General features: G+C 41.1%; 1 protein-coding gene across 17 annotated transcripts in view; it reads left to right on the top strand.

Annotated features, from left to right (window-relative positions):
- The window catches only part of foxp1b (forkhead box P1b), a 153,691-nt gene extending 137,368 nt beyond the window's left edge, over positions 1-16,323 (top strand). For 16 of the 17 annotated variants that reach the window (XM_020086817.2, XM_069512654.1, XM_069512694.1 and 13 more), the window contains 9 exons: positions 2,266-2,353; positions 3,651-3,734; positions 7,602-7,806; positions 8,014-8,090; positions 8,742-8,843; positions 9,775-9,896; positions 10,723-10,792; positions 10,990-11,156; positions 13,730-16,323. In XM_020086817.2, the coding sequence (XP_019942376.1) occupies positions 2,266-2,353; positions 3,651-3,734; positions 7,602-7,806; positions 8,014-8,090; positions 8,742-8,843; positions 9,775-9,896; positions 10,723-10,792; positions 10,990-11,156; positions 13,730-13,874 (1,060 nt within the window). In that variant the 3' untranslated portion in view covers positions 13,875-16,323. Of the gene's footprint in view, positions 1-2,265; positions 2,354-3,650; positions 3,735-7,601; positions 7,807-8,013; positions 8,091-8,741; positions 8,844-9,774; positions 9,897-10,215; positions 10,386-10,722; positions 10,793-10,989; positions 11,157-13,729 lie in introns of all 17 variants that reach the window. The other variant, XM_020086819.2, reaches the window with a different exon arrangement.
- The last annotated feature ends 10,857 nt before the right edge of the window (positions 16,324-27,180 follow it).

Here is a 27,180-nt window from a genome sequence, read left to right as displayed (position 1 = left end):
GACCCCTGCGAACCATGTAGACCTCTAAAATAAACCAAATATAAAATCATGTAAAATAAAAAATAGTGAATAAAAAAAATACATAGTACATTTAAAAATAAAAAAGGTTTTTTTAGACTTAAAATTTTGAATACATTCTAAATGTAAATACTACTGTAAAGATGTGTGCGTTTAATTTAAAATTCCACCCAGGAGTGAAGAAGATAAACCTTCCTCAGAGACAGCCTTAAGCTCTGTGTCCAGTCCATATAATTAGAAATTGTAAAGAAGGAAAAAAAGACGCTAGGCAAACCAACTGATATGTAAAAAGCCGACTGTTTCAGGAATGTCTTTTTAACTTGTTTTATTGTGGCAATTTACATTAGGGACTGTCATTCTGCCAGAGAGGTTTTAAAAGTGGCTTCATTTGAAGTCCAGAAAGTGACACATGCCAACGTTCATAGTCTCTCTCGATGTCAATTCCCCCGTATCCCCTGCTCTCGTGTCCAGACACTCCTCTCAAGGCTGCATTAGGGCCATTTGAATATTTCATTTCCTATTAATTATGCACTGTGACTCTCCATGTCATTAGAAGAAATAAAGTGGAATGTAACAAAGGATGAAAAGAAGCAGGGCACATGTCTCCTATGAACAGAGAAATTCCAAAGCTGCTCACGTAGGCCACCCTTCATTGAAAATTCAGTCTTTGCCAGTTAAATTGAAGCTGAAACGTCTTTACCTATTATTTTCTTCTTTGAAATTTAGTAAGATGTCCTGAAATGTTTACCTGTTTCATTTTCCCGGCTACTTAATTAAATGGGCATTTATTTGACTCAAGCAAATGGAAAGCCCAAAGAAGTCTGAATTGATTTCAGTGAAAAAAAGGGGGTTATTGCCCACTCCTGCTTTAAATATGCCTTTTTAATTTCTTTTTCGCTACAATAATTAACATCAAGGGGCTGAATGTATATCGCAGTCATTTTGAAAAATGTGTTATCGAGACACAAAAGGAAGAGCTGAAGGGGGGAAGAGACGACGGTTCCCATAAAGATTTAAATCATTCACCTCAAGGTTGAAACTGCCGCAGCTGAAGAGAAACTTTCACATTTCCAGCCGAGCGCCATCAATTTTCCCTTCCTTTCACGTGTGTCTGTTTTCTGAGGTTGTGTGTGGTGTTTCACGCACAAATGTGTTGTCTGTACATAAAGAAATGGCATCAAATTTATTGGGCTATCATAACACCAGCGCTGCCACCGTGCCTTCACAGGCCGACTCTGGCTATTTTTGATTTGCAGTAAATGACAGAAAAAGTGCATTTGAAAAGGCAGACGCGTAACACACCTCTTCCCCATCTGCCGGCGCCAGCCTGGTGACAGTGACCTACATGGTCACCGAAGATGTGATATAATTTATGATATATATAATATATTGGATCCATTAGCGAGCATAATGAAGTAGTGAAATGAAAGGGTATTTGTGAAATCAGTTCAAACATCCTGCTCGGATTATGATTAAATGATTAATGAAATGCCCCTGCATAAGCATTTTCAAACAGTAATTCATGCGGCAACTGATAAAATTCCCCCAATCATATTTCCTTCACTTGTGAACCTTATCTCCACCATTTTATATAAATCACAGGGAAAAAAAGAACCTGTCTGCGGCCCGGCAAGCTACTTATTTAGATTAGTTATAAATGTACAGGAAAAGAGAACATCTTCCCTGTATAAAATAATCACGCATAATTATATCCATAATTCAAGTTTGTGACAGATCCCATCTCCTCGCCCTGTTGTCCTCTGTGTTTGGACTGGCTTTATGGCCTTAATTCCAATGACAAAATCAACAGGACCGATTCAGTAAGAGGCAGTTGAAACCTGCGACAAGGAGAAATGGCATCAGGGAAGTGGTGCATAATTTAGCAAAGGATTCCAACCTGAAATTCTTCAATCATTCTTCTTATCTGTGAGCTGTAGTTGAAGCAGACGCGACTGTCATGAAATATTAAGTGTCATTCTCGTACGGTAAAAGAAGTGTTTCTTCTGGCTCTGCAGACATTGTATGGGTAATCTTTGCCATATGCTGTTTGTTTTATGTTGAAAATCTGCATGATATTGACCTAAGTGATACCACATATTCTCTGTGCACTCTGCTTTACTCAATTACCAGGTTGCGTCATTAAAGCAGATATCACAGGGCCTTTTGTTTCTTCCATCTTAAAAGGCTGCAGAAGGTGAAAGTCAAATTGACATCAGTTTTTGTGTTTCTCTTTTTGTATTTTTCCAGGCATCTTAACAATGAGCACGCCCTGGATGACAGGAGCACGGCCCAGTGTCGGGTGCAAATGCAGGTCGTACAACAGCTGGAGCTGCAGGTATTGTCTCGTCGTTTGTTTTGGCCCAAATATTTATGTGTCGTCTTCTCCTGACACTTCCTCAGCGTCTGCCGAACCCCTCCCTCTCCGTCTGATATCAGCCATGGGGGTCACCCACACATTGGGTGGGGGTGGGGTGGTGGGTGCTGAATGAAAATTTTTTATACATTTGCAAGTAACCAGTCATTAAAAATGTGTTATGTATGCAGCCGGGGAAAGATATATGAAGGACCCGGGGCTAAGTAGAGGAGATAATTACATTTTGAATTTTACTGGGTTTTAAAGTTATTTATGACTTTTAACTATTTGGCACCAACAATAAAACACTCAGTGAAATGACTCGGCAGAGTGAGTTAAAGGAACAGAAAGGTTATTGTAGCCCACTACAGAAAACTGTTGATGCAGTAATCAGTAGTTTTATTACTTTGTCTGTTATGATTAGTCTTGAATGGTCTTTTTTCATCTGAGAAAATAAAAATATGAATGTCTGCATTAAGAATGCACTTATGGAAAAAGGTTCACTGTCATTCCATTAGAGAGGCTTTATAACGGCCACTGAGTCACATGTGTGTCTGTGTGTGACGGTGCTGGGTTAAATGGTGAACACGACCACTTTGCTAATGTAAGGCTGAACTTATTTATTAGTATTACAGGGGAAATAAAAACCAACCATTCCATTAAACTCTGTTTTTATTAATTAGTGGCTGCTACTGTTGCAAAGCAAATACAAGAAAGATCAAATGTAATGTGTTCCACATTTCATGCAATATTCACTTGTGGTTTCACATATTAGCCAGATAATTCCCCTGAAAAAATTACTGATAATGACTATAAAACAGTTGTGGTTTACAGAATGTTAACCTTAAACAGCGAGTGTAGAGTTTCTCAAACATTACACCACACCAACGTCCTGTTATTTCTGCTCGGGTGCTGTATTATCCAAGGGGACGGAGCGAAGGTTTATCAGAGACAGACTTCCTCTGCATGCAGCCTATCACCATAATTTAAGCTGGCAGCTAACACGGCGCAGAGTTTCAGACAGGTAGAAAGGGTCTGGGCTTGTTATTGGCAATGAGACTCCGCATACTTTAACCTTCAATTGGAGACAGTAGTTAGATAGATCCAAAAGCATTTTAGAAACAAATAATTTGACGGTCCCAAGAGCAAGAAGATCGATTTGTTCAAACACACTCACCGAGAAAGATTCATCACTGCAAAGGGATGTATGGAATGAATTAAGTGTAAAAAAAAAATTGAATTCATTAAAAACTTAACATGTTCTCTTTCCTCATTACAGCTATCGAAAGACAAAGAGCGTCTGCAAGCGATGATGACGCACCTTCATGTCAAGTCCACGGAGCCCAAAGCCACCCCACAGCCGGTGAGCAGCAACCCTGTCATACATCTCTCTCTCTCCCTCCCCCATCCTTTTGTTTGTCTTAATTGGCACACATGTATTCATTAATCCCTTCCTCCATCTTCTTATTTATCTGCTAAATAAAAACAGCTGTTCTCTGGAGGGAGGCAGTAAATATTGTTTGGACCGCATCTGCTGACATCCCAGATTCAATTTGGTGTCTGTGATGAACTGAATGCGCACTGTGTAACAGCCCCCTCGTCAGCCTCAGAGAACAAGAGTCTGAGAGATGAGAGAGCATTGGAAAATATAAATAATAATATTAGATAGCAGGTATTATATTTTGTGATGTAATATAATGTTTTACATTTTGTAGTGATTTTAATAACAATGTGTGTCCCTGTCAGACATTATGGAAGACTGACTGATATGTAGACAGAAACTGCTTACTGAGATTTAATCTTAATTTTGTATAACAGATGCTTCCCAGGAGACATTTCAATCCTGTAAAAGTTGTTAGGAATTAAATCAGCTCTCCTTCAGAAGGAGCTATTCTAAGGGTCAAGGTAAAAAAACAGCAGTTTTAACTATTTAAATACATATATATATATATATATATATATATATATATATATACATACACGTTTGGCATTAAAGTTAAGACTAGAATTTATGATTGCACAGTAAACATTTTGGGCAAAGGAACAAATGTAATTAAAAAAAAAAGATTATATCTTGCAGGCTGTATTCTGGTGATTCACTGGAATATACTTGAAGTGAACAACTAAAATTTTTAATAAATGTAACAGCAAATCAATTTATTATCTTTATGACATATTCCCAGCATCATGCTTATCACTCTTAATATATACTGTGCCATAAAGCTCACTGCTTAATCCCTTTCCTATAGGAGCAAGGGCTTAACATATGGCATTTAAGTGTCTGCGCTATTTTGTCATGTTTAAGAAGGGGCCTCTGCACCATATTTCATTCTGTGTGACAGTTCATTCTCAGAGCCAAATGTGTAAAGATCATTTTACTGAAGGGAGTGAATCTGAAATCACGCACATGCACAATACACTGCTCACACAGGAGTCCTGTCTCTGAACACTGTGCAGCTTGGATCATTTATTTACACCAGAGAGGCGGCTATTGACGTGCGGAGGCTGCGTGTGCGCTCTACACAGCGCAGTCAACATAAAGCGCCTGGAGATGTCGAGTGACAATAGGCTGTCTGTAAAAGCTGCGCCTGTGTCACACACACTGATGGTGTAGATTAGAGTGCAAAACGAGGGCTCTGACACAGGGACATTTGTATATGAAAAGTGGTAGGGGCAGCAGATAGCATCTTGAGTTCGCTACCTCTCCTCTCTCCCCGGGGCCTGTGAGAATGGCTGTGTCAGAGCACAGCATTAGCACTCTCAAGGGGGCAAGCTGGGATTTTTATTCAAATAAATAGACTCCCTTTTCTCCAGCACCGCTTTGCCTGCTGGGAGCTGCTATGAAATGATAAATATGTCTGGCTTCAGCTGGGTGAGTGGTGGACTTGTACAGGTCAAGCCAACAGCCCCAAAACGGCTTCAGTGAGATTGTAGCACTGGAGGTGGCCACCAAAAAAACCCTCTTCTGAGTCGCTGCAGAAAGAAAGTGCTCTCTGCTCTGACAGGAAGGAGAAGAAACAACTGTGTTCCTGCAGTAATTGCTAGCTCTGCTTCTCTGCTGTTGCATATAATAAAGGCATGTATAAGTAGCCAGCTGTCAAAGCAAAGGAGCTCAAACGAATTTGCTGGTTTACATTTAGTTATAATTAAAGACAAACAAACTGATACTGTGCATGCCCAGCGTCAAATGAATAGGATTCATTTTATTCTTCTGAGGTGGATGGGGGCAGTGGGTGGAGATCAAAACAAAAGGTGCCACATTAGCAGTGCGTGTCTGTGTGTGTGTGGCTGTTTGTATTTGCCTGTGTGTGTGTGGGTGGGTGTCTGCGCTCGGTGTCACTAAGCATTCTTGTCAGAAATCTGACCTTTTACGCCATACATAATTAAGGAGGGACTTTTTGTTTATTTTCTTTAGCAGCTTGCCGAGTCAAAGCCAGTATAATTAGATCACCAATTACCATTTAATTAATTTCAGTCTGAAGTCTCATTTTGTCTAGGCACTGGAGTGAGCCCAAATGGTGAGGCAGACAAAGGCAAGGCTATTACCAGCCTGTCTGGCCTATTGTTGAAGCCTCTCTGTGTTTATGGCCAGGGAATATGGATGAAACATGAAACAAAGCCTGCTAATCCACAGGAAGAGAAGTCAACACCGCAGCCCCATTCTATTGATAGCATTGTGTCAGAAACACGCAAAACCAAAGTGTGATTTATTTTGCTCGTGATTTAGAATAACACGTCTTCGGCTGCTGTTGGTGAGGATGTAGTTTGCGTTTGTGCATCCCAGCAATAATCCAAATTATTTGGGCAGACGGTGCCAAAAAGGCAGAGTTCATCCTCCAAAACATAAACAGACATTGTGAGGACTTGAACACACGTCTGTTTAAAAAGGGAGAGTCAGAAAACACAAATGTCACGATCATTATGAGGGAAACGTCTATTTTTATTAAATAAAAATAGACGTTTAAAATTAACTGAAAGAAAAATATAGTAATGACAGTGCCATGTCAATTCTAGGGATTTTCGGTCCTATGTTGCTGATATCTCTGTAAGACCTGTTGGTGATTAGTGTTAATAATGTGATTAGTAATGAATGGGTTCTGCATTTTTTATGTAGAGTCAGATGTTAAAAAACGACCATCACCTCCCCACCATCATCAGCAGAAATTAGACATCTGATCCCTCGTAATCAACACTTGATGTCAAAGATGAGTGAGAGTTACACTGTCCTCCCTCTCTCCCCTTTTCAGTGTTCTTGTTTAATTTGAAAACTGCCTTCCTTCGGCAAATTAGCAATTAGAACAATTTTGCGGGAATATGTATATGTGTCATTAGTTTTCCTGCCAATTAATAGCTGGAGCAGGGGGTCAGGCGAGAATTTTCCACTTGACTGCTGCTTCAGTACAGAGGCTTGGCACTTGGCTCCGAGCCGCCACAGCTGCTGGAAGCCATGCTGTACCTTTGGAGCACTTGCCATAATTAGTTTACCTTGTAGCCATTATTACTTAAATCCCTCCTTCTCCTCAGTCCGCCCATCCCATCCTCACACGCAGGCCTTCGTGGTAAAACCAAATGTTCTCTACATAGGGCTGTCCATGGAAATACTACGAGGCCATCTTTACCATGGCCGCTGTGGCCCTGACGATGGAGGTCAATCAGATACAGTAGTTAATCATCAGATCACCTCTGTAAACAGCTACTAATTAGACTCCTCATTATAAAATTTCAGCTTGTAATTAGCCCAGATTGGCGTCTTCTTCTGGCTGCCTTATTACCAGGGCTGCTCAGGGGTAGGTGAGAATATCACTGTCATTTTTCAGTGCGGTTTGGGTCTCCCCGTCTTCCCTTTGCCACTCAGCCCTCACTGGTTAACGTGCTGCAGAGCCACAGTGGGAGGACGGGGTGGAAGGGGTGTTGTCCAAACGGGACAAAAGATTAAACAAAGGCGGCGAAACGGAAAGCTGGGAGCGGGCCTGACGTGGCAGCAAGGGAGAGGGAGGGAGGAGAGAGCTGAGTGTGGAGAATGGAGGAGGTGGAGAGTGAAAGTGGGGCTCCCGGGTTGTTTTCCAAACACTGAGCAAACATTCATGGATCATCTCAGGTCCTGCCTGCAATTAGAGAGGAGATGTGCATAGTCAATGAGCTGTCTGAGACATGGGAGTAATTAGAGGACTAACTGAGCTGCTGTCTGTCTGTGTTCCTCTGTTTGTTTGGTCTCACTTCCTCTCCTCAGCTCAACCTTGTGTCCAGCATCACGTTGTCCAAGTCGGCCCCTGAGGCCTCCCCCCCTCTGAGCCTGCCCCAGACCCCGACCACACCCACAACACCCCTCACACCCCTGTCCCAGACCCACTCTGTCATCACAGCCAACAGCCTCCACAGCATGGGCCCCATGCGACGGCGCTACTCAGAAAAGTACAACATGCCCATCTCTCCAGGTACTGTGGGATGTACACACCTAGTCACATGTACAAATACACACACGGAACAGCACACTCATCAGTCCTGCTTCATAATCCTATAACCACAAATGCTGCAAGTGTACACACACACACACAGTCATGAACTGTTGCTATAATCTGTGTTTATCAGCTTCTCATTGGACGTTTCTGTTGACACAGTTTGTGTTTGTTCCTTTTACACAGATATCATTCAGAACAAAGAGTTTTACATGAACGCAGAAGTTAGACCGCCGTTCACGTACGCCTCGCTAATAAGACAGGTAAGAACTTAGCTTGAGTTTTTAATCTGTATAATTTATAAGGTAAGAACATTTAACATCCTGCAGCCTGCAGAAATACAGCAGCTGAAGGTCACAAATTGCTTCTGTTTAACTTATTTCTCTCGTCGCTTCTTCTTACACTTTGAACACAATTTAAAGAGAGGAGATGATTAACCATCTTCAAATGAGTGAAAGAATACATGCGGGATTCAAAAAAACACCCAGATACGACAATTGCATTCGATTAAGCGTTTCAGTGTCAGTGATTATCACCAAATTCATTTCACACAACAGTAGGGATGAACCTGTTTTAAGATGGCCAGTCAATTATCGCTCGGCCACAGTAATCTGGCATCTCAGGAATTAATCTGAGCGGGCCATAATTGCTGCCTTGTAATCTGCCCAGAAATGTTTTCTGCTTGCCCTTCATTTACACTCACAAAAAGAAAAATATATTTAAATCTGCCGTTTGGACTTAAAAGTTCAGAAGACTCTTAGAAACAGAGAGACAGAGGAGACAGTTTTCTCTGCTGTTGTCTGTGTTTTTCCTCAAGAGAACAAACAAACCTGCACGCTTCTCCTGAATTATTGATCATTTTGTGATGGGAGCAAAATTGTAAATGTTTGTTTCTGTCACTGTTCCTCATCCAGGCAATTCTCGAGTCTCCAGAAAAGCAGCTAACACTAAACGAAATCTACAACTGGTTCACACGAATGTTTGCATATTTTAGACGCAACGCAGCAACGTGGAAGGTAATCCTTGCTTTTCCCTTTTCTTTTTCAAACCTAACCCAGAGAAGGAGACATTGTGTCGATGTTAGAGAGAATTAAATAATAGCCTGCTGTAATACCTTCAGAAACAAATACATAACAATCCCCTGTTATCCTGTCCAAATGAACCGCCCTTTAAACAAACATATGGAGCACATTGAAACACCAAGGAGAGCAATATGTACATTCTTGCACAAAAAAAAGAAAGAGAGAAGAAAATGAAAGAAAAAACAAACTGCCTGTGAAACGTGGGGATGTTCTGGTGGTGGGTGGCATTAGTTAAACATTGCAGTGCTCTGCCAGTGACTCCTGGCTGAGTCCCTGACACTTCACATGAGAACACTCTGTTTTCTATCAGACCACAAACACACGCACACACACACACACACACACACACACACACACACACACACACACACACACACTTACAGTATAACAAAACTAATACAAACATACATAAGGGGATGATATATGTAGGCCTACTTTCTACTTTGCCAAATTGGATTTGGATCTCAATGCTGAATTGAATTTTTAAAATGTAAAAGTTTCTCACATAATGAAGGGAAATGCCAACTCAACCAGAACGTTTTTGGGTTAAATATTGAGAATTGAATGTTAAGTTTCAGCATCTTACTCTGTCAATTTTTACTGAGTGATCAGAAAAGGCAGCTTTGTGAATAATAAATGTCAGTAAATATATTGCCATGGAGACCAAGAAATATTTATGTGTTGTTAAAGTCATTTGAAACGCAAGGATCATTTACTGCCAATAGCATTCTGTTTTATTTGTTTTAAATTCAGGTTTCTTCCAGTGGCTGTGTTTGAAATTTTAGAATTTTTTTTATCCCATGCAGGCATGAATACTGTTCTGATAGCAACCTTTTTTCTCTTTCTTTCTTCACACCAACTGAAGAATGCAGTCCGGCATAATCTTAGTCTTCACAAGTGTTTTGTGCGAGTAGAAAACGTAAAAGGGGCTGTGTGGACAGTCGACGAAATAGAGTTCCAAAAGAGACGGCCTCAAAAGATCAGTGGGTAGGTTCAGTCTCATCTGTCTCACCACTGACTGATGGGAAGAGGCTGCTGCTGCTCCATCTCATTGTCTGTTTGCCGTAACGTCCAATGTCCCTGCTTGCTTTGGGTGACTCCCCTTCATGCTTTTCAGAAGCCTTTTGGTGATGGCTCATAACCCACAATGGCTTATTTTCATTTTGATCCTCACGCTCTCCCCTCCTCCCCGTGTCGTCTGTCTGTTTGTCCGTGTGTGTGCGTCCTCTGTCTGTCCTGTCGATCACTGCATCTGCATCCGGCTCCCCTGGCTCCCCCCTTCCCTGCTGCTGGTTTGCTTTCCCAGGGTGCCATTCGCACCAACCTATCCCTGCATAAGTGCTTTGTGAGAGTAGAGGATGAGTTTGGGTCCTTTTGGACCGTTGATGATGAGGAGTTTAAGCACGGCCGGCACATACAGCGAGGCCGCCCTCGGAAATACACCGCTGATGAGAACTTTGATGAGCTGCTCGTACAGTAAGCACTTCCGCCTCCAAACTCCAGAGGCCCCCCACCCGCATGCCCACCCCCATCCACTGTGTTGTCATTATGCTTTTTGTGTTCAGCTTGCCATCCATCATGCTTTCATAAGATGTACTTCTTCCCATGCAATGTAAAATGGTGATAGTTGTGTGATGTCGTCAAGTTACTGAACACCTCACAACTATGGCTTTACTATTTACAACAGTAAATGTTGTTAGTTCTTATACAAAGTGCATTGATTTCGTCTTATGTAATAAGATACTGTAGCTGAGCAATGCATGCTGGGTAAGACACAAGTCTGTGGCTGTAATTTGATTGCATCTCTTTGCAGAAGTCCAGCCTTAGTGAAGAACATTCAGACCAGCCTGGGCTATGGTCCGACCCTCTCTGCTGCCTTCCAGGTAAAAATCTAATGTGAATTCATCATCAGTCAGAACCTAAAAAAAAAAAGTAAATGTAAATCTCTTGTCTTATGTGCCCAGTGTCTTAGTCTTTGTTTTGAGTGAATGTACTGGTTTGAGAAGAGTGATGGGCGACTGAGGAAGTGCTGACAGCTCTCTTCCTTTTCACATTTAATGCTTCGGGCTTTGCTTTTCAGGCTTCAATGGCAGAAAACAACATACCTCTATACACTACTGCTTCCATTGGAAGTCCTACCCTCAACTCCTTGGCCAATGCCATCCGCGAGGAGATGAATGGAGCGATGGACCATGGAAACAGCAACGGCAGTGACAGCAGCCCAGGACGCTCGCCCCTGCCAGCTATGTGAGTGGTACACACTCTCTCTATCACCAACACAGAAAAGAGAATAAAAGAGAACGAGTTTCAACTTCACTGAGACATAACACTCTAAATAGAAGTTGACAGAAAATCTTTTCAGTGCCCACCCAAAAGGCACTAAAATTACCTAATACATGGCATCAGATGAAAGAGAAACAATGCCGGAGAGCACAATAAATAAATTGACGAGGGATGATATTGGAGTGGTGTGTGGGGTCATGGCCAGAACTGTGGCTGGCCTCCGTGCAGAAAAGGAAACTCCACCTCTTCGAAGCTTCCATCACCAGTCAGGAGCCCCTCTGTTATTCTAACAGCGAGTTTATGAACTCTCCTTTATGTGTCCTGCTGTCTGTCTCAGTCTCGCCATAATCAACATTCCAATTTGTTAAAATATTTATAAAATGCCAGAACGCAGAGCGACGGAGCTGTTGGCTCCGACGCGGTGCAACATGAGCCGCAACACATTCAGAAACGCCTCTGAGCCGCTGAAAGAAAAGCAACACAAAAGCATAATTAGTCTGGAGGACATCATCCAAGATTCTCATGTCGGAAAGTTGCGGTCGGCCTGGAAACCGCAGCTCCCCGTTCACTTGTTGTATAGGAGTGTCTGCTAAGTTGTTTGAAGCCTAAAATAATACAGCACACGCTGCATCGTTTCCAGATGTGGGGGCAGACCACCGATGTGTAGACTCGGGGATGGCCTCCTGAAAAACGTCTGAGCTTGGGGGAAATTCTGCCTGAAAACAGAAAAAGGTGCAGTAATGAGCTCCTGGCCAAATGGAGGAAAAGTGCCATCCCTAATCACTGTGAACATAGCTCTGAGCGTGGCTGTGGAACAGGAAAGGCAGAGACAGGATGGGTGTGCTGGCCTAAAGGCAGCCTGCTTTCCCTCTGCCCCTCTGCTTCTATCTTTAGGCTGATAGAGCTCACCAACTCTTCCTCCATAATTATGTCTATAAGCTTTACGCAAGTACAAAATGAGTTCAAACTGTTTTCTTTTGCTTTTTTAAAGAACTTTATTCTCTTATTAACAAAACATACCCGCTGTTTCACGCCCTCGGATTGAGCGTTGAGTGTTACATACAGTAGCACCGTCTCTGGAAGTCTCCTCACACATCCCTCTTCTTCTTCTGTGGTGCTTTGGCTCGTACGAGTTCAACACCACTGTGTTAACTGAGGAACATGTGTTGTCCACATGTGCCTTTGCGCTGCTGGTCGACAGGACGCAGCTTTTTAACGCTGCGAAGAAAAATCCAGAGTCCCAAACCAGAGAGTCAGGTATCCAGAGAAGGCTAATTATGAGCAAAGTGTAGAATCAGCATGCAGTTCAATAGCATAATAATAACAATTTCATGTCTGCCCTGCAGCCACAGAGTGAGACCTGAGGCTACAGCACTTGTGGAGTTACTTTGATGTGAAAATGATAGAAAAGCTGACTTTACCTTTCCCCCATTTTTTATAATTTACGCCACAATATGTCAGCTCATTAGCATACAAGCTTCTCCATCACAACAGTTGCAAATTACATGAGACGTCCCGGCGTGAATAAATCAAATGTGGGCTTTGGTGATGAAGAACGTGCCAGTTTGCCCTTGTTGTTGTAGTAAATGAGCCCAGTGCCTCATCCTGACACCACTCTACCTCTGATACGGCAGCCTGGCACCGCAGGTTAGAGCGGCGAGTCCCCTGCAGCTGCTCGTAATGTTTTTTTTTCCCTCTCCTCTCCAACACAGTCAGGGCTCCTCTCCCCGTATGCTTTATTCCTGCTCTGTTTCTGTAATGAGAAATTTGGCAGATCTCATCTCTTTAGTGGCTCTTTTGCCCAGGCAGTAAGCTGGGAGGGGAGGGGGGCTCATGTTTTTGCCTTGTTTACAAGTGACAGCGTTATTATTCTCATAAGGGCTCTGTTTCTTATCACAGTGTTGTGCAGAGTGCGCCGTCGCCGCTCTCCTCGCGCGCCTCTCCTGCCAGCGCTTTTCTTCCCTTATTGACACTTGCTTGAAAATTCGCATTAATTCTAGAGTTTAAAGCATGTATGGCGGTGTCTGGTCGCTGTGTTTGCTTGAAGTTGATTAATGATAGAAGCCGGCTCGGGGTCGTCCTCTGGAGACCCGCCTCGCAGGTTGTGCATGTTAACGAGCAGGAAGGGGAACACACAGCGCGCCACTGATCCACAGCCACCAGGAGGCTGACAACGGCAGCCCACTCGCTCTGCAGAGTCCATTCTCTTCTCTCCTCGTCTCACGTTGTTAATCTTCCTCATTTATCAATTCTAAGTGAATACCCTGTTGTCGGTTGCCATGAAAATAAAAAGCCTGCAGCTTTGCCAGGATTGGAATACCTCAAAAGAAAGCTGAAATTATCATCTGCACCGCCGAGGCCCCCACTCACAGTCTCATCGTAGCCAGACATTTGTTTTTGTTCCCCTGTTTCCTTCTTTATAAACAGAATCAGCCCAGGTCTGAATCACTTTGTGCCGGCGTGTGTTATAAAAAATGGGTATGTAACAAAGTTAAGTTGAACTGGAGCTACATGTCTATTTTCTTCTCCTCCGCCAGGCATCACATCAGCATTAAAGAGGAACCACTGGACCCCGAAGACCACGAAGGGCCCCTCTCCCTGGTAACGACCGCCAATCACAGTCCGGATTTCGATCACCACAGAGATTATGATGACGACCAGGGCCACGATGACATGCTGTAAGGCTTTGCGCAGCCCCCTCCCCTCCCCAGCCTCAGAGGCCGAGGCAGTCTGGGTCATCTGGGAGACAGAAGCGCTCCGCAGATAACAAACACTGAACTGCAGTCTCAGCCACTGATGACAGCTCTCAAATGTCTCCAAGTCGACTTTTTAGTGCCATTACAATACATAGCAAAAACACAGAATACAGCCCACATGAGGCGTCTTTTTTCTGATTCCTTTCTACTTTTGATTTAAGTAAAGCTTAAAAAAAGAAAACCTTCATTTCTACCCATGTGTCGGATGGACTTGTTTGGTACGGGGGAGGTGACGCGTTCGCGCACCGACTCTGGGAGACCCTTGCCGTGCAGCCAGGACACGCTGTGCTCCGCGGACTGCGAGAGGGGTTGCGTCTCGCCCCCACCTACCCCCCATCTCTCTCCTTCTCTCCCTCGGTCAGACACACACATCTAACCACAAACTGAGGAGAGAGAGACAGACAATGACTGACGTTTAATTTACACAGTGTGCGTGAGTGCGTAGATGTGTGTGAGGGAGAGCGGACTTCTGTTCATTGTCACTGCCTTCAACACTTCTCATTGGTTTGATTCCATCTGGGGTGGGAGGGATGTTGTTTCTATTTGGGTGTATTTTTGTGTTGGGGGTGAGAGGTTATAAAATATCAACGTAATGTGTTTTTTTTTTCCCATCATTCAATGCTGTTATTGATGTTGCATCTTTATTTTTTTTGTTCTTGTTTCTGTAAACTGATCAGACCTCATGCCCATGCTGTGGAGATTCTGTGTGGTCCGCACTTGATGATGAATGTTTATGATTTCTTTTTCACCTTGTTCTTTTTTAAACACACACACATGAAGCAGAATGTCTGATACCGAGCAGTATTTTTCTGTCATTTATTCCAAAAATCATCATGGAAATGAAAAAAAAAAAGTCACCGCTCTGACATGTAGCCCACCCCTCACCCTCTCTTCCTCCTCCTCATGAAGTCCATTGGCGATGCACTACTCATAATGAAGGCTCTCTCCACGCATCAATGAAGCTTAATTTAAGATGCGAATGAATGACAGAGAAATCATGCAGGTTATGGTTTATCCTTATGAAATTATACTTTAAAACAGCCCTCGCCACAGAGCATGCTTAGCTGCAACACAATTTCTGATCACTTACAAGCTCCAGGGTCTTTTTTTTTTTATATGCAAAATGAAAATGTCAGGTGTGCACCTGCGAGATAAAAATTTCGACCAATTAATTGTGATTTCAGAACACAACTGTCATTGTTAATCAAACTGTGTCTGGCTTTTTCCACTCTGTAATTTCATCCAGAGCTTGAAGATAAATTCCCACGTAGTTTTATTTTGTATCACGCGCTTTGGTCTGATCATTTTTAAGTTCTAGTGATTGTTAATGTAATTGCACACGCGACAAAATGCTCCTCTCTCTTTCTTCTTCAAGGGAACAAAGTCCCAGAGACTCGCAATAAGACCGAAAACGTTGCACATTCCAGCATTTGACAGCCACCGTGACAGGGCCCGGACGTACAGTACACGCCGTGTTAGAGAATGTGGATACCTCGACGTTCAGTGTCACCCAAAAAAAAAGCCAATGAGTTCTAGTCCACGTTGAACTGGTGGTTTTATGATGCAGCAGCAAAAATTCCAGTTTTGATAGAGAGTCAAATTTTAAAGAGACCATGAATTTCAAGACTGCAAGCAACCACTTTTAATTTTTTTTATTTATTATTAGTATTATTATTAATATGTTTTATTTGGCTTTTTTTTTTGTTCATGTGTTTGAATATCTTGTTCTGTGACTACCAAAGATAAACTACAAAGTCAATGTTGTGTGTTCCATGCAATAGCAGATAGGCCAAATATGTCCCCTCCATTCTCTCCCACTGGCCGACCTCAGCGGCTGTGGTCGAGCCGGTGGCAGACTGAATCGAGGGCCAAGCTCCTCAAACTCATTCACTTTTATTAAAAAAGGACAAAATAGAACCAAAGGGGGGGGCGTCCCGGACAGGACAAGCTGCGCTAATGTTTGGCAGTGACCAAATCTGAACGGGAGGCGCTGACAGTCTGACTACATGATGATGACCAAATTAGGGAAACTTTTATTGTCTTTGGGCCAGTGAGTGGAAAAAGGGAGCTTTTTGGTCAGGAACAGATTTGTGCGCAACATAAAGGGTATGAACTGTAGATAACGTTAAAAAAAATTCTGGTAAATGGGAAAAGCTTTGCAGAGAACAATGTGAAATGGATTCTATACTTCAACTGGACCACACGATGATTTGTTGTTTCTCTTCTTTTTATTTCTTTCCATGTTTGTATCCTTTGAAATGATTGTATGCCACTTTTTAGGGGTTTTAGTGTCTTTATGAGGGAAGACTTTATGATTGTGTTTAGTTTCTGTCAACTTATTACTTTTTATATTAAAAAACACTCCTGTCAACTAATAAGCTGGGTACAAGGTACTTTATGGCAGTTATTGTTATCTTTTTTTTTCTTTTCTGTTCACCGCTCATTAACTAAAAAGGAAAAAAGGGGCAATCTGTGGTTTCCAGAAGATGTATTTAATATCCAGGCAGCTGTGGGATGGGTCAGTCACAGCCAGGCTCGGATCGTGAGAACGGGGGCCGAGCTCATCCACAACCCCCCCCCAGTCATCACGCAGGCTGGTTTGTTTGATATTCAGAGAGGAAGACCAGCGCTGGTAGATTAGAACATTCTCAGCATGTGTAGCCTGACATTACTAAAGATAACAGCATGAGAAAAAGCCGTTAGTACGCATACCTCATTTCAAACCTATAGGGAATGATTCAATTAAACGAGAGAGAGAAAAATAAATAGAAATAAACAAACATTTCACTCAGTTGCACTTAGTTGTATGTCTTGCATGTGTAGTCTGATACTGTAGAAAGAAAAAAAAGAGTAAAAGAAAAAAAAAATGAAATTAGAGCTTGTTTAGCTTAAAAGGTTTCATCCTTTTTTTGCCAAACCAATTCAAACCTCAGGCCTTTTGTTGGTGGAAATATCAGCCAGCTGTGTGTGGCACATTCATCCTGTCTGTCCTCTGATGGGTTGTTTTAAGGGCGTTCCAATATTAGGTTGTACATACATGTCACTGTAGCCTTTGTCTTCTCCTCTCCTGTCCTTTCCTCTCTTTTTCTCTCTCTCCCTCTTTTCTTTTGTTTAAGATCAAGAAATACATTTGTGTTATGATGTTTGCTTTATCGCCACTGCTTTGTATTAACTATGAAAAAGCTATGAGAAAAAAAACTGCTGTATGTATTGGAATAGCAAACTGTGCTGCAAATGTATTTTACTTAGTAATCCTTGCTTTAAAAAAAAAAAAGAAAGAAAATTAAAAAAAAAAAATCTTCATCCTTGCAGACATGTGGGTGAGCTGGGCAGGGGCAGGCCGGGGGGGAGATTATCCCCCATTTTGGATTTTAAACTGTAATATAAAAAACAGACTTTTCTCTGTTATCATTGACAGAAGCATTTTGTACAGAATTTTTCCCCCCTTTGTGTTAAAGCTGTTTTTGATACTTCCTTTTGATGGTCCAACCACTGCCTTCTGTGGCTCTATGTGAAAGGTTACTGCTCTGAGAAAAAAAGGGCACACAGGTATATTTCCTCTACGAGACGGTGGTATGTTGCATGACTAATCCCAGGGTCACAGAGATGTTGGGTGGGTGGGTAATGTTTTAAGTGGTCAGTAATAATATAAGGGTGTATCAATCTAATGATATTTTATATGAAATTAATAGGAAACAGAAGAAAAATATGCAGTGCCAAGATGTAAAGAATATTGTTAAATGCTTTTTTTTTGGTTTCCTTTTCTTTGTTGTTTGAGATATTTCATGTCGCTCATTCACGTGTTCTCCTCATCATCTGACTCTTCATCCAGGTAAAAGACACATTTTTATATATATATATATATATATATATATATATATAATATATATATATATATATATATATACGTTTTTGTTAAATGAGCAAGCACAGCGGGCAGGTCAGAGGTGGACGCTCTCGAGTCTAACGTCCTGCAAACTGAGGCCGTGTGGCGTCACATCCCCCCCCCCCGACATCACACGTTGGCACCCGAGCTAAAAAACGCCATTGTCTCAACCATCAGCGACCATCCAGGCTGCTGTCACCCCCCCCCCCCTTCCTTCTATCACATCACACTCTTTATTTCTCCACATGGAGGGGGTGGTAGGGAGAGATGGGGGGGTGGGGGGAGCAGCCGAGGAGCTGTCACGGTGCTCTCATCCTGCAGCAGCAGCAGCTTGTCTTTCTTTCTTTTTCTTTCTTTCTTTTTCTTCTTTGAAGATGTACTCTGTAGTTTCTGTTTTTTTATAGAGAAATATTATTGCTCATCGTTTCCATCAGTGTGTAACCTCCTCATCATTCCTCGTGTGTCTGATGCAGACCACTCTGTTGTAGTCACTGGCGATGACTGACGTGAGCATTCTAAACATGCAATAAAATGCTGGTTGTTCAGACGATTTCCTCCGGCCTCTCCTTGTTATCTGTTGGGTCTGGTGTGGCAACGCAGAGCTGCACGATTTCTTTATTTTTGAACATGTGATCACACTCCAGTGTTGACAGAAGAACACTTAAGTTAGGTAGTTATCTCAAGCTGAAATTGAAATGGGAAAATTTGTAGCTTTCATAAGGTCTTAATAGCAAATGCAGCTTTAATTTGTTTTGCTGTCATCAACTTTAAAAGCATCAAATCATGTAAAGAACAAATTATACAAAATAATATACCCTGATATATTTATATTGCTTTAGTTTTGCAGTTCTGTCCTCATTCTCTCCACCTGCAGACCAGTTGAACCTGTGTTTGTCATCTGCTGCAGGACCCTCGTCTCGGCCTCTGCATTAAATTATATCGTAATTAAAAAGAGACAGTTAAACTGTCTTTTCCTAACAGCAATTTAGGTAACTGCATTTGATAAGCTATAAATTGTAACAGCATTAAAAATTCCAGAAATAATAGCGATATGGATTTGGTGACGGGAGCTAATGCTGATGACCAGGACTCAGGGTTTTTTACGACAGAGGCGCGGGTCATGTTGGCCACTAAACAGGAGACAAAGATCAAGTCTAAGCACTTTTAATCTTGTGAAACAAGCAATTACAAATAGTTGCATTGATTTGTTAAAAAGCTTTAGGCGACATAAATCGTTTCTTGCTGAGCTTATTGCTGGAAAACATAAATGTCAAGTGTATTATTAATTAAGGCCTTTGAAAGATAAGATTTAATGGAAACAATATAAAATCACAAGCAATCTCTCTGTGGGCAGTATTTCACCGGACGCTCGGGCTCCGTGTGGATCCGTGTTGTTTGTGACACTGATCACAAACCAGATCGGAAGACAGCGAGTCAGAGGGAACCAGTGGAAAGTGTTTGTGTTTGAAAAAAAATCAGCCATTAACAGAAGCATTCCCATAAATTAATTGCACAGTAACTTAGAGAGACGAAGTAACATATGATATTATTATGGTCCATAAAGGTGGATGAAATATTATGGGAGCAGTGTAGATATATTGACACAGAGACATGATCGGCCAATGCTGGCCCCCCACACATTAATCTGAATGTCTCTGTCGGCAACACGCCACACTGACATGACCAAACTCCAACACGCACATTCTCGTCTTTGTGATTAATAATCATTTTCCAGAAAGAAAAGACACTTTTAAATGAAACCAGCTTGTGTTACAGTTTTATTTTTCTAATCGCTTTGAGTGTCACTTCACATATTAATCCCTTATCATTCATGTTTTATTTCACTTACATTTACTGGCAGATAAACTTGTTTTATTTAGTTTTATCTTTCCACCTGCTGCCTTGAATAGAAGTGGGCAGCCAAGTAAAACAACAGGCAGAATCATCAATATCAATACCAATACTTTTTTTAATCATAAAAATGACTAATGAGACGTGTCATGATTTATGAGATGCATCATTTAGGCTGCCTCTGAAAACATTTTATTCATCCCAATTATCTGTCACGACGTTAATTTATCACATTGAATGAAACATGTTTAATTCTCTCAGTAAGACTCTCATAAATGTCTTTTATTTCAAAATCTAAAGATTGACGGAAGGTAATTGATCCGTAGAGCTTTAAACAGAAATGGCATTTTAAGTTACGATTGTGTTATTTGATGCTTGTGATTTGAGACGGTTCTAAAATAGATGCATGTTTTACCTCATGACGCATGAACTGAGAACTTAAACATGAACTGAATATTGTATATTGTATTTTTTACTTTTCTTTTTCTCGTGGAGCTTAAAACATTCAACATAAAATCCACAACATGTTGGAACAACAACTCAGTTAATCCACAGTCACTGTCGTTTCTTTGCTTGAACAACTTTGAAATGGGAAAAAACTGTTGTGTGTTGGTTAAAGAAAGACGTGTTGTTGAATCGTCACTTTTCGGATGACGTGAAAGTGGAGTGGGGATTTTAATATTGTTAAATCTTTATTGAGGCAATGTTGTGTAAGCATTAATATTTCTGAACTCTTGCTGTTTTTCAGTATAGCGATGTTCAAAGTCTGATCACAAAGCTGTGACTGGTTGATTAGGAGTCGTCATCGAGCTCAACGACAGACCTGTTGTTATCACTGATCATATCAGAGATTTTATTTTTAATATAGGACAATATCGCTTGTACGTTGGAAGGTCTTCTTCACAATTTAAGTTAACAGCTACCAATAGATGTTAGCAGGTGTTAGCAGCGGCTAGCGGATGTTAGGGACAAAACTTAAAGGTACAGTGTGTAGAATTTAGTCACATCTAGTGGTGAAAGAGAACCTGTGGTAGCTTCAGTTGTCATAAAAACTCAAAAGGTTTTAGTTGGTCCAGTGTGGACTAATGTAAAAAACATGGCAGCCTCCATAGAGAGGACCCCTCCTGATGTAAATATAAAGTATTTAAATATAAAGGTAAAGAAAACTTACAATTTGTTCAATTTAGATTAAACACACCAGCGAAAACATCACTAGGATTAATTATATACATTTTTTGCCAATGGATCCCTTTCACCTAAACGTGGCCCGCTCAGTAGATCAGACCTCATTACCTCTAAGTCTTTTTAAACTAAACCCTGTCCCTTTTTTGAACATAGGACAAGATGGAGAATATCCCTTAAGCGTCCTTCCACACTAATTAATTCCCACCACCAGTTGATGTTAATCGATGTTTGTGACCACTATGTCTTCAGTTGTGTAAGTTCACACATACAATAGATCCCATTATTCTGTCTTTTAATTTGTAATCCTACCCAATTAATAATCCACTATTTTTACATGGCAGGATTGGGCCTCCATTAATTTCTTAAAATGTATACAATTCAGGGAGAAAACCCCAATGAAACCAAAACTACAGTATATGGCTACAGAGCATTACAGTTGAGTTGTAAACTGGCTGAACTGACCCTTTAACCTTTAACAGATCACTGTTAACTGCCTTCTACAGTCATGTCTGTTGCTGGGTGTCACCCTTAAAGAGATGTTGCTGTTGCTCTGTCCTGTTGTACACACTCCAGGCGGCTCACAGTCGTATTATTTAGCTCGGTTCGTTTGCAGAAAACAAATGTGGATGCTCTGTGCACTTTATTCTAATTACAGCGTGCCACAGCCTCCATCCATTCACACAGGAGCTTCAGTCAAATAGTGAAAAGCTGGCAAACATCCCAGCGTTGCATCGAGGCAATTAGCTGTCCTGCAGTGTTTGTTATTCATGGTTTGATGTAAAAATTTGTTTATTAAGACGGGCTACGGGCGCTGGTGTGCAATAGACCTGCTTGTAATTAGATTCCAATTATTTGTCTGTTTCTGATATTGTAAACTGGCACTTACCAAATCAGTTAAATTGACACAGTGCACTGCTTGGTTTACCCGGTAATTAAAATGTGTTCTGTTAATTAGATGATGACCACTTTATTCCAGGGCTCTCGTGTTCGGGCTCCTCGGCGGCTCGCTGTTTGGATCATGAGTTGCCAGACGCTTCCCTAATCAGCCCTTGTTTTGTTTCAATTACCACCTGCTGTTGAAAAGGCATGCCTCGCTGCCCCCCCTCCCCCTCCACCCTCTAAACACACACACACACACACACACATACACAACAATACCACGAGGCCGGTTTCAGCTCCAACACAACAATCAGCGGTTCACAGCTGGGCTCGCTTTCTTCTTTTTTAGAAGGCGCAGCTACGTTTCAAAGAAACTGCGAGCAATTAAAAAGGGAACTGAAGCAAGATGAAAGTACAAAGGTGCTTATCACATCAGTTAGCGAGCCTTGTGTGAGTAGCCAGTGGTAATTATGCTCATTGAGTAAATAGCGGAGATGCTCAGATGTCGCCTTCTCTTGGTAACAGGAGGTTAAGGGTGGGGCAGCTGCTGGATCCACTGATACGTTCACTAACTAAACATGTCAAACTATCTAAAGCAGGAGCTGCGTGGAGCTGAATGTAGATGAACTGCTGGTTAAAGACCTCCACTGATTATAATAACCTGAATTTCTTCTCTTTGAAATGCAGCTCATGCTCTGTGGACTTATCTTCTCCCAAATCAACAGTATCAGTTTGTTCGCCTCTCTCGTGTTGCATTCAGGGACCAAACTCAGATTTGTGTCAAACATTCAAGTTTGTTCTTCACCTTGGTAAAACTCTATTTTAAAAAACAGGTCCACCTCAAAGTCCACTCACAGGCTCATGATCACAGCATGATCATCAAAAGAGTCAGCCATGTTGTCATGGAGATGGATCTATTGACACCAACTTCTAGCTCAGATATTGGTGTAATTTCACTGATAACACTTTTAGATTCAAATGTTTTTCGGTGCCGTCAAGGAGGTTACGTTTTCGTCGAGGTTTGTTTGTTTGTTATTTAGCAGCATTGCACATAAACTACTCAACAGATTTCTAACTTGGTCGAAGGATGATTTGCGGGCCAGGGATGAACCCATTCAATTTTAGTACGATTCCAGATCAGGGGGCGGATCCAGAAATGTATTTTCAATTTCTTAAACACGTGGCATTTTTTCACAAATTTTCCAGAGAATTATTCAAAATTCATGATTTAAAAATACAAACATTTAGAGGACTAATATCTATGAATGTGTGAAACTTGGTGCAGCTTGATTGAATCGCAGGGGGCTGTTTGAGGTTTGTGATCTATTGATTGTGTTCTAGTTTCCCAGTTGAGTTGAAGACAGTAAATACAAACTCAGACCCAACAGTGAACATTCTTTCATGAACATTAAATCAGTACTTGTGTTTGGTGTACACAAACAATTACAAACACATCAGTGAGCCACACGGCTTCATTGGGTCACTTCTTCACCATCAGCCCACTCACTGTAGTTTATTCCTTCTTGGTGCCATTCACTGACTTGCTGCCATACACTAAATACACTTTATTTCATGTATTTATACACATATAAATCCACTGCTGAAAATAGTCTGGGAACAAATTGATGGTTTTCTCATGTTTGGTCAAAACTACAGCACTGATATGACACAGGGAAGAACAGAGCCGGTTTTAAAATGAAACTGTTTATCTGTGAGCCATTTGATTTATGTCTTCAGTCAGAATCAATGGGCTTGAGGCTGAGCCACATACAGAGAGGTGAGAAAGTGCTAAGAGGCAGACTATAGGTTAGAATTAAGATAAAACTCATTATAGGTTGGAATTACTGTCCCAGACTATAAGAACAACTGAAGAATAATACAAGTTTCATCCATTTAGGAGTCCCTACTTTGGTTGTTAATGCTTTTGAATTTTCCTCTTTATACCACACTACACATACATTTTTTTTAATGTTTTAAATGTTTTAAAACTGTTCTTCCATCCATCCATCCATTTGTTCATCCATCTGTTCTTCCAACTTATCCATCCATTCATTTATCCATCCACTTTCATCCATCCATCCATCATTTATACCACTTGTATTGGCCCTTGCATACATCAAATCTATATATATCACAATGTTTTCTACCTCTCTACTTTTACAAAAGAGCTGAAAGTTGATAATGTGGCTTTGTTTCATACGTTCTGACGTTTTGAACCATCATGTGAATAAATCACGCCAACGACTCCTGAGAGTTTGCGCAAGAAATATATATCCAAAATGCAGAGACAACTTTCCACAGACTCAAATGCTTTTTATATGGTTGGGCCAGTTTGCAGTGTTGGACTGCAGCACAGGAACCTGCTGCTGTGCAGTGAGGGTCCTGCTCTGTCGCCCACAGTGAGAACAGTGATGGTGGAGAGTCCTGCAGGTCTCCACCGTGGTCTCCGCTCAGCTGCAGACGTCTGGCCTGCACTCGTGTCCCAGCAGCCGACATCAAGACAAGAAATGTTTGCTTTGAATAATTGAAGAGATGCAAAACAACATGAATAATTAGTACATCTGCCTCTCGCACTTTTTGTGTCATGGTGAATTAACAGAGAAGTGGCGGCTGCTGGGAGGGGTTTTAAAAATGATGATTTATGTTCAGGAGAGAAATAAACCCAGTGTATTCAGAAAAAAGAAGACTGATTGTTTGTTAGAATGCACACAGTGTCAACCATGTTAGCACTAATGTTTCAGGACTGAAAAATGCTTGTATAAATATATATAACTGCAGTACAACATGATGAACAAAGCCTACTTTGTTTGTTAGCTCAGAAGGCCAATGAGAGCAGTCAGTTAGCTTAGTTTAGCATATAGCCTGCAGACACAATGGAAACAGTTAGCCTGGCGAGCTGTAAAAATGTTTGAGAAGCTGAGATTCAATGTGTCTAACTGTGAGCTTTAGCTGGTAGCTGTTTACTTTTGGTCACACTTTGGCTAGCACTGTTTTACGCTCTTTCCCTGATCTCTGCGATAGGCTAGGCTAGGCTAGGCTGATCGAATGTGCTGCTGGTAGCTTTATACTCAGCGTACAGAAAACGTGTATTTTGCACAACGGTTTAACAAGCAGCCTATTCAGTCCATATGTTTCCTAGATAGCGGTGGACACGACACAATACACCAGCTTTAATTGTACTTTGAGATTTCGAAGCATGCTTTAATATACATGGTGTTTGGGTGGCTCTCTGACAGCTTGACTTAAACGACAGTGTATTAATGCAGAGAGCCTCTGAATTCCTCCGGCTCTGATTCAGATCCTCTGTGGGTTTCGTGGGTTTCCTCCTCGTCTCTCTGTGAGAAAAAGTTATCATTTCAACATGGCTGGTGTTTACCTGCTCTGAACCTTGATTGAGGAAGCCTGTGCCTTTACACTGATGCCCTCCTAATCTGTATGACTGGCATTCTCATTTCTCTGACGCTGCCATTCAAAACACAAACATGAAATGTTGGTTTTAGAACCGCGAGACCTGCAAGAGTGAATTTCAAGTGCTTATTCAAATATTTCATTAAAATGTAAATTTTTGACAACGCTGTACGTCTAGCTGTGCACAAGGCATGACCTGAGAAGTTATGAAGTTATAACAGCGTTTCTTTCTCTGATGCCAATTAACTGGTGGGGGGACTATAATGTCCTTACCTTGTTTTATCGCCACATAACAGCGAGCCAACAAATGCATCTGGTGTAACAGGAGCTTCAGGTATTGACAGCTAAGATTGGTGGTCTGCAGGAAAAAAAGAGAAAGTCAAACATGAAGCCTCCTGGAGACTGGTGGCTAATCAATTCTCTTATCTCACACAAAGTGCAAATGGAGTGATTAAAATTAGGGTTATGCAAAAGCAAGGAGGGAAAGTGAATTGTAAATGAGTCCAGCGGCCGCACAGCTGGCTGCGGCTGAACGTGGAGATTTATCTCCTGACATTTGTCAGGACCAGAAACAACATGTCAGAGGTTCACTTCACCAACACTGATAACAGAGAAAGGTCCTAATGATTTTGATTTTTATAACATTAAAATAAACCATCACTGATTCATTAATTTTGAAATAAAGTAAAGTAAATACATATTTCTCTTAGAAAAATTGATGTGATTTGACTGCCCCTTTGTAGGATTACCAGAATATCCCATTTGGCAATTCTTTTTTGCAAATCAGTTTTGATATCGTAAACTGGCATTTACCAAATCAGTATCTGACTTTCTGTTTTTCTTTTCCTTTTATTTCCACTTTATTTTTCCTAGTAAAAATTTCAGTCAAAAATGTCAAGTCTTATTGCTCCTTTTTTTTTTTAGATAGAAAGAACATAACTTGATAAGTTGTTTGTGCACATGGCAAACCTTTAGCTTTGCTTTCAAAAATATACAACATGAACAATTACAGTAATACCACTCTGAGAAAGTTAAAGGAAAAGAGAAAAAAGAAGTCACACAACAACAATACTATATAATATAATATATAATAAGGTGGATGTTGTCAAAGTCAAATACGTACGTGCTACAAATTCTGAGACACTTTTCCCAACTTCTGAATTTGAAAAAATATGTCAGAATGTTTTTTAGCAATACATTTTTTTTTACATTACAATCTGAATTGTTATACTTAGATACTGTTTCATAGTAATGATTCTAGATTTAGACAGATGTAACAGTTTGCTGCTGAAATTGTTTGAGAATAAATGTATCTGACAGATGACTTAGTTTTCATGATGCATGTAACTGAATACCTTGTATGGAATGTTGGACTGTATCTATTGATTTTTCATTTAAAACTTTGAGTAATTTATTATGGATTCATGCTGTGTTAATATGGAAGGTACAGATACAGCTGAAGACGGACTGACACTGGGAGAGGAGTCGGTGATGGGGTTAAATCCAGAATTTTTCTTGTTTTTGTCTTTCGAAGGGGTTTAAATGCCTTGGAGGCTGTCTGTTCAAAAAATTCTGCAGTTTGAAAGAACAATATATGAGAAAGTCATGACAAACAGCAAATACCCTGCAAGGCTCTTTCCTTGTTAATCAGGTATTCATAACCGCAAAGTGTGTTCTTGCCAACAGATATATGATTACATCAACAGTGACATATTGACTTTTAGGGAGTCTTTCAATGGGATGATGATTTGGAAGTGACAGTTTACATGTGAACTGCTCTCAGACACTGGGAGAGAAAGCAGTGATGGATTGAATGATCAAGACTATTGCTAAAGTATCTGAAATAAAGAAAACATATATACATAAATGAAGACAGTAAAAATGAGCTGATGTTTATTTGGAGGGGGTTTGTGTGTCTCAGCTTGAAATATGCTGCAGTTTGCATGAACAATATTTGATAAAGTAAAGATGAGGAGCGAATCCCCTGCGAGGCTGTTTCCCTGTCAATCAGTTATTCATCACC

This window comes from Paralichthys olivaceus, chromosome 2 (assembly GCF_024713975.1).
Source record: "Paralichthys olivaceus isolate ysfri-2021 chromosome 2, ASM2471397v2, whole genome shotgun sequence".
Taxonomy (NCBI): domain Eukaryota; kingdom Metazoa; phylum Chordata; class Actinopteri; order Pleuronectiformes; family Paralichthyidae; genus Paralichthys; species Paralichthys olivaceus.
This window is presented reverse-complemented; position numbering and strand designations above follow the sequence as displayed.